This window comes from Musca autumnalis, unplaced genomic scaffold (assembly GCF_047663935.1).
Source record: "Musca autumnalis isolate F117 unplaced genomic scaffold, ASM4766393v1 scaffold_4, whole genome shotgun sequence".
Classification (NCBI taxonomy): Eukaryota; Metazoa; Arthropoda; class Insecta; order Diptera; family Muscidae; genus Musca; species Musca autumnalis.
The window spans coordinates 26,817,748-26,825,892 of NW_027411977.1; the positions used below are offsets into that span (position 1 = coordinate 26,817,748).

General features: G+C 35.9%; 1 protein-coding gene across 1 annotated transcript; it reads right to left on the reverse strand.

The window, feature by feature from the left end:
- Positions 1-390: 390 nt before the first annotated feature.
- Positions 391-1,154, reverse strand: LOC141400679 (endocuticle structural glycoprotein SgAbd-5-like). The gene is made up of 3 exons (XM_073980049.1): positions 1,065-1,154; positions 809-933; positions 391-743 (listed from the first exon to the last, which is right to left on the reverse strand). Exons 1-3 carry the CDS (start codon positions 1,071-1,073, stop codon positions 557-559), a joined length of 321 nt encoding a protein of 106 aa, XP_073836150.1. The 5' UTR covers positions 1,074-1,154; the 3' UTR covers positions 391-556.
- Between the last annotated feature and the right edge of the window lie 6,991 nt (positions 1,155-8,145).

An 8,145-nucleotide genomic window follows, 5' to 3' on the forward strand; every position in this document is an offset into this window, starting at 1 on the left:
TTATTGTTTTTTGTACACTCACTGGCAAAGCCTACTGATTCTTTTTTAGTGATTAAAAAAGTGTTCATGAACCAATTGTGGATATCTAACCAGGAGCCAAAAACCATGCATTATTTGTCGATGAACTTGCAGTTTTTCTAGTGACCTGAATATACACTAGTTTACAACAGTGTCACTATTGGAAGGTAGCACGATAGTAAAGGTCGATTTTTTAAAGGCTTTTAAGAACGCTTCAAATATTGCAATTGCAAATCCAATGGTTTCGGTCTGTACTCCCAACACTTGATTCCTTTATATCGTTAAATTTCACTCACAGGCTCTGCTAGTCCCGGCACCATTCTATACTTTACCTCAGAGTTAAATCATTGCAAATGAAAACTAATCACAAAATTCGTTTAACACTGACTGAACGCTTTTAATTCTCCCACGAATATTCACTATTCACAGGATAACAAACATATCCGGAAATATTTACAAAAGGATGTGCGATGATATAAAACAGAAAACATTTAGATAATAGAAATATGAACCGTAATTGGGATGACAATGAGCCAACCTATTTTGGTATGTGGGCTCCTTCAGGTTGGAAACCATTTTCGTCGGCCACAAAGTTAACGGTATACGTTTGACCATCGGGAGCTACCCATGAAACGGAACCCTTGACCGATAGCGATTCATTTTCAGTACCAGCATTAATTACGGTACCCTCTTCGGTACGTGTTGTTCCATCACTTAGGGTGTAACTGGAAATAAGAACGGAGATTTTATGCTGCAGAAGGGAGGGAATCATAAAAAAAGCGTAGCTTACCTAAATTTATAACCATCAATGCCAATATTTTCATTGGTTAACTCAACAATTTCCACATCCTTGCCTCCTTGGGGCGCAGCCCAGGAGCAGGCCAACACCATGCAGAAAATTCCAAAGACTAGCATCTATTGTGGGGGTAACACACACATCCCGACCAAAAAAATAGAAGTAGAAAAATATCCATTAGAACTTGAATTCTTGCACTTTTCTTTTGAAAAAAAAAAAATAATCCTTTGCACAATAATCCTTTACGCACCAATTTCATGTTGATTAATGTTTTTGTTCTTTCAACTAGAGGAGGCTAAGTGGACTTGAAGGTTTAGTAACAAACTGTAGAATACTTTCAGAACTGCAGCTTAGATGCATTTTATACGATTAGCGCATCTTTGGTGTTTCTGAAAGAAAGACAATGTTCAAGAAGCCAACACCACCACTGGCTGCAGCCACCATGGCGACATGGTCATAAAATCTAAGGTTTGTAATTCTCTGTCAATTTGCAAAAAAACTCACAAACATACACACGTAAGTGTTTAGATGGACCGCCGACACACGACATTTGTCCAGCACCAACAGCGGCGATAATAATGTCAGACAACTTCTTTAGCATTTCGTCTAAGTTTAAATGCTAATCGAATGAAATATGGAAAATGCATGCAGCCAGGCAGATAGCCAGCCAGGCAGATAGCCAGCCAGCCAGGCATGCATGCATTGCATACGCACAGTGATGGCGGCGGGTGCATGGTTGCAATGCAGCGACTTCTCTGCTTCTCTTAAATGATGAGTAAATATTGTTAAATCCGCAATCAGGCGCCTTAGCGACAATTGGTAACGTGTGCCAGTAATACAAGTAACATTTAAAAAGCCATGATGCACCACCAATCATTCCATCCATCCATCCCCATCATTCAAGCTTCGCACATGCATATTTCTTACCTTCATACATACATACACACAAACTTAGATATTGTACGTATATCTGACAAGTATTGCATTCACATCATTTAGGTGGTCAAATCTTGATTTGGTCATTGAAGAACTGTTTACAGCAGAAATACGATGTTTGGTTGCTTCGTTGCCTGCTGCCACATTTTGTCTTAGAAGAAGATTATTAATTTCAAACTATGAACTTTTGCCAAACCAAGCAGAAAAAACTTGTCTTTCCACTGTCGCTTCATGCGTGGCGTCTGGATAATTCTATTCTTAAGATGCTTGTGGTGCCATTACCGAACAAAACTTGTATACCTTGCAATGTCGTAGTTATTTTATGTGTATTTTTTGCTTTTTCTCTCTCCATGTTTGGTATTCCTTTCATAACCCCGCTTGCATTGAATGCCATGATGACCTCTGCTAATGCATTGTGACAAATTGCCTAAATTTGCCATACGAAACCGGATAGCTTCATAAAGGTGCTTACAATCGCAATTTAGCCGACAATGTGAGTTTTTGGAAACAACTGTGTTTAACGCAAGTTGTCCTTTTGGTTCGGAATACAACAATATAATTCCGTATGCGCTGAAGTCTGTAGTCCCCAAATATAATGGTCTGAATACGGATTTTAAACATTTCTGTTTCTTAAAAATTCACAAAATCGGAGATTCCGACAGTTTTGTAGCTCCAAAGAATACTTAATACGAAATTTCAGCCCTTTCGAAAACCTTAAAAAATCTCGAAAGTATGGAAATACCATGCTATGGGGGCTTGGACCGGTACCGATAAATTTGTGGTGGAAAGCGTTGAAGCCTCACCGAAAATTTAATACCAAATTTCTTCCATTTCGGTGGGTAGAATCTTAAAAATATCGACAATGGAGAGGTGCCAACAATTGCAATTTCGGTGGGATAATGAGACTAAAATCTTAAAAATATCGAAAATCGGGAGACACAGTTCTATGGGGGCTATATAAAAGCGTTGACCGGCACCGACAAATTGCAGCCATTTCGGTGGGGTGATGAGCCTTAACAATATCAATAGGCACCCTTTTATGGGGGCTATATAAAAACGTTGACCGGAATCGACAAATTTCAGGTGGAAAATTTTGGAGCCTCAACGAAGATTAAATACCATATATCAGCCATTTCGGTGTGATAATGATGCTAAAATCTTAAAAATATCGAAAATCGAGAGTTACTGTCCTATGAGGGGCTATATCGAAACGTAAACCGGAACAATAAAAATTTCCGGTGGGTAGTTTCGCTCCTGCACCCACAAATTTTTGGTGGAAAGTTTCGGAGCCCTTTTTGCAGTCAAAAGTCTAAAAATCGTAGTCGACATTTGTATGGAGGCACCGACATTTGTATGGAGGCACCGGGCCCCTCGGGCTCCTCGGGCCCCCCCGAATTTATTTTCGTCCACATAGGATATTAGCTTATATTACACATTTTTTTAATTTTTGAGTAACCTTTTAAACTGTTCTTAATTTTTCAAGAAATATGTAAAGTATTTGGAGGAAATATTACATAGAATTATTTAACTACATTGGTATACTCATTGTCCATATTTGAATTGAGAAATTTTCTGCATAGTTGTTGTTAAGTTTGAAGGTGTTGTTTAATCGTTTAGTGGTAATTTTTGGCTGACTGTATGTGTTATTGAGTTCAGAACAAGACGTTTATTTGTGTTTATTGAACACTTGTAGCATATCACTTCCAATACTTTGGCTTATAAACAACATCTAGAAAAGAAGGTTCTTGCGATCTTTTGTTTCTGAAATTTTTGATAGAGCAATAAGTATATGAACTATTTTGAACATCACACATTGGGCCCAATGGCAGGTTTCTGAGGCAAAAAGTCTAGTTTTGAAGTCATATATTTGTATAAATTAGTAACGGGATTAGATTCTTAACACTTTGAGCCACTTAGAAACAAAATCATTTCAACCTGGCAACGCTTCGTGGTCACATACCGAGCTGTCAAAGATATTGCATGTTACTTTGTAAAATTTTATAAATATTTATCCAACGAAGAACAAATTTGTTTCGCTCGGCAATTAAAAACCGCTGATTTAATAAACAGTTTTTTTAATGGATAAAACGTGTAAAGGTATATAAATTAATATTCCGATTAAGAAATAAAAGAAGTAAGATTTGGTAAGGAATATTTGAAGTAGACTTGTGGTGTATTTTTTGTGTAGTTCGTATTGTAGTTTAAATAGTTTTTGGAATAAAACTCGCGGTATTGCGACGTATTGTCGAAACTATATATATCTGATAGAAGGTAATAGTGAGTACTATATGTGTAAAAAAATTTCATGTCCGTATGGATCCGAATACTTATAGAAAATTACTTACAGATAGCGTGACACTTAAAAATGTGGATATTTTAATTTATTAGACTGGGTTGGGACTGGACGATGCTCAATATGACACAAGTCGCCAAATTTTATAGTAATCTTATCCGAGTTACACCAAGCAATATTCTAGATCTTTAAATTTAATAACTGGTACTACAAACACCTACTAAATTTCAAGATCTTAACCTGTAATTATAAAGTTTTCAAATAACGGACGCGATCGCGGTTTTCTACTTCCAAAACATAAATTAATGATAGAGGTCACAATTACTATTGTTTTGTATACCAATGCGTCTAATAATCTCTGAGATTTCGCGTTTGGCTAAAACTTGTTGTGGGGGAGGTCCCCCACCCCCTCCATTTTTCGGTATAAAAAGTACCTTACGATCTATTCTCAGACCTTATGAATCTACAAACAAAATTTTATCAAATTCGGTCCAGCCATTTCAGAAGATTTATATTTCGAACATCATGGTATACCTGAAAAGGTTTCTATATATATGTAGATATATATCTGAACCGATCAGAGCCAAATTTTCAGGACCTGATTCTAACCTGAACAGGATTTACCATATCAAATTTTAAGGCGATCGGATGCAAATTGTGACCTTTGTGGGGCTTAAAAATAAAATCGGATTAAACCGGATGAAACATATACATGAAAACTATATCTATATCTGAACCGATTCTTACCAAATTTTGCAGAAGTACTTTTATGCCCATTAAAAACATTGGAACGAAATTTGGTAGCTCTAGCTGCTTCCAGTAACTTGTTGCCTCAAAAACCTGTCATTGGGCCCAATGTGCATCATAACAATTACAAATTCCACTTTGAATCGAAATTTTGGGGCAAAGATAATTCCTCTTGGGGATGAAAGTCCTTGATGTATTTATTAAGAAACTCGAAGGACAGATCCGCCGTGAGTCGAATTTTCGCTCAGAAAATTTTAGGTATGGTCATTTTTGACATTTACCCTGTTTTGGCTCAAAAACTATGTCTTGTGTTTTTCTATATTCTGTATATTCGAACAACCATTAAATAACGAATATACAAAAAACAACATATAGTCTTTTTTTCTGAACAAAACCGGGGAAATGTCAAAAATGACCATGAAACGCCACAAAATCGTACCTAACATTTTCTGAGCGACGTTTGTGCAGACCATTTCGAAGCTGTAAAACGTCATCTTGTGATACTTTTATAGCAGTTTTTAAAATAAGGGACGAAAAGGACATCGAAGGAAACGAGTTAGAAGGTCGAAATGATCTAAGAAAATAATCTTCATTCGATTTGACTGAAGACATGCCATCTCATAAGTGAGCTAAAACTATAGTTAACAAAGATATAACTCTAATTTCAGATGTCTTACAAGGTTTAAAGCAGAAATTTCATCACGCCATAACGCGGAAGTTCGATTCGCACATGCTCACAAAGGGCTTTCATCTCCAAAAAGAATTATCTCTGTCCCAGATTTTCACCTCCATTTTGTGCCACAGTGTTTTTTATTATGTTTGAAATTAGCAAAAAAACTATATCAACCATTTTTTATGATATAATTTCTATTCCACCGCAGTGTCACCCGTTGAGATTATTTGAAACTGGTCTCTTGCTACAAATTAGTAAATGCCTATTGTACAAAAAAGGATTTTTCTGTCGTATTTTTATGTTTTGTTCGACCTTTCGAATGTTAATAAAATCAAGATTATTGAGATAGAGGTCAATGTTTATATTTTATTTATTGCATATTATTTCCAATATTTAATATTTTAAATTTCATCTTCAGCGATCTTTCTGTCGATTACTGTTTGAATTGTATTTTAGGAAGTACTTTCAGTGGATGCGCATTTCTAGAATTGTTACTTTTTCCTTCTTTGGCAGACAACGACAGCCGAAATCAAAAAAAAATTATCGGAAACAGATTCAGATTCTTAATCTATGGACAGCTCGAATAGCGGCTACACAACCAAAATCCTTTAACCCAAAGCTATAATATGTTAGGAGATTTTCAGAATTGTTTAGCCATTTTCGGATGTATGAACTCCCAACAAAATATGGATTTTATCATTGATCACAAATGTTGCGGAGGAGGTACCTGAAGAAATGGACCGTTCCGACATAGTTCATTTTGGAAGTAGATATTATTTTGAGAGTCATTCCTTTTAAAAGATATTGCGCCCACCAGTCATTTCAGTGCGTCACAGTATAGTTTTCAGTTTTTTTAGGAAATATGGACTTGCCCACCAAAAACATAATACCGCTCTAAACACACGGAATACCGACCTTAAACTGCACTAAACAACTATTTTGACGGTTTGTAGGAATGTACCCATTTTCGAGCTAAAACTAAGTTTGGACAAAATAGTACTAAAACCAAAGATTGGGACAAATCTGTTGCTCCGTTCAAGAAAAATCGCACATACCACTGTAGGTAAAATTCTTGAATTTTGGGGGGGAAATACCAGAAGGAGTAGAAAATCAACATCTACGAACTTTATATAAGGCTCGCAGAAATATTGCTATAAACAATGTTTGGAACAAAGCCATATCCGGTTCGAAAGTTGTCGTGCGCACCAGCCACTACACATGATGGCCGTAGGTGTTCCTTACAACCTTCGGGCCATTTGGTCTGGAAGTATGGACTTGTCCCTGACAAAAATTTGTGTTGGCCCCGAGAACAAATATTACAAAAAACCAAAGTGTTTCCAGAGAGGTCTTTCTATTTATTAATTTATTTCATATTTTTACATATAACTAAATTATTAGCATAAAGGAAGTGAAGCCATGACTACTGAGGTCATAAGCTTATTATTATTATCCAGAGAGGTCTTAAACTGCACTTCTCTGAAAATTTTTGAAATACTCTGTGGAAGGTTTTTGAAAGAGTGGATCGATAGTTGGACAAAATATCACACAGGCCAAATTTTGGACCGAATCGGTTGGTCTTTCCAGAATTATCGTGTTCTCCAGGCAGCTATTAAGACGGAAGAACATATCCAAGTCGACTCCCAATTTTCTGAAACAGATTTCTTCCAAACACACTTTGGCACTAAAACCATTATTTCGATGAGAGTATAAAAATGTAAATTGGGAAAAATTGTGTTTATGAATTTTTGCTAAAATTTTGGACGCCAGAATTTCATTTTAAAAGTATTCAAGACTGACAAGACAAGTGTTTTCCTAGTTCCTGACAAATTTATAAGAAAAGCCACGATAGGAATCCATAAATTACTCATTAAAATTGGAGTGGAAAATTGAAGTCCTGATTTTGAACTGTTGGGAAGTAGTAAACAAAGGAAAGGTCCTCAACATTCCATGTAAACAACAAAATTAAATGTTAAGATATTCTAAGGTTTCCCGATTGTATACTCCATGGTCCTTGTTTTGAACATATATTAACTCTAATATATTGTCAAAAAAGTTCGGAAAACAAGGGCAAATTGTCGGACACACACTCACTGTGCCACCGTCCTCATTACTTAGTGAGGAGCAAAGTAAGTAGGTTTGCCTTATAATTTTTTTAAGAAGTATCAAATTACTTTTCAGATTGCTTGTAATGGGAAAAGAAGCTTGTTTACATTACTTTGTAATGGGTTACGTAATGACTAATGGATCCGAATTTTTGCTGGGTAAGGCGATAATCATATGAAAATAAGGCGACATTTAAAATAACATTTTCTGAAAAATTTGTTGATAATACTAAAAGTTTTGGATGGGGATTTGATGAGTGGGCTATAAATATAACGTTTTAGTGCAAAAAGTTGACATTAACTGCACATGGGCAATGTACCGTTATCAAGAAATCAAAATTTAAATTTGATAAAAAAAATTCAAAATTCTTAATATTTAGTAGAGCAGATCTTTTGATTGCCACCTATTGCCACATTGGCTCCTGTTTTCCGTTAATTGGACATATCTTCCAAATCAAAATGTGTAAAAACATTCTGCCCATCCTTGCAACCTTCTGAGATATATCGGTTCAGATTTTATATAGCCCCCATATATATCTTTTCCCAATTTTGCTACAACTCGTTCAATTTTGATCGAATA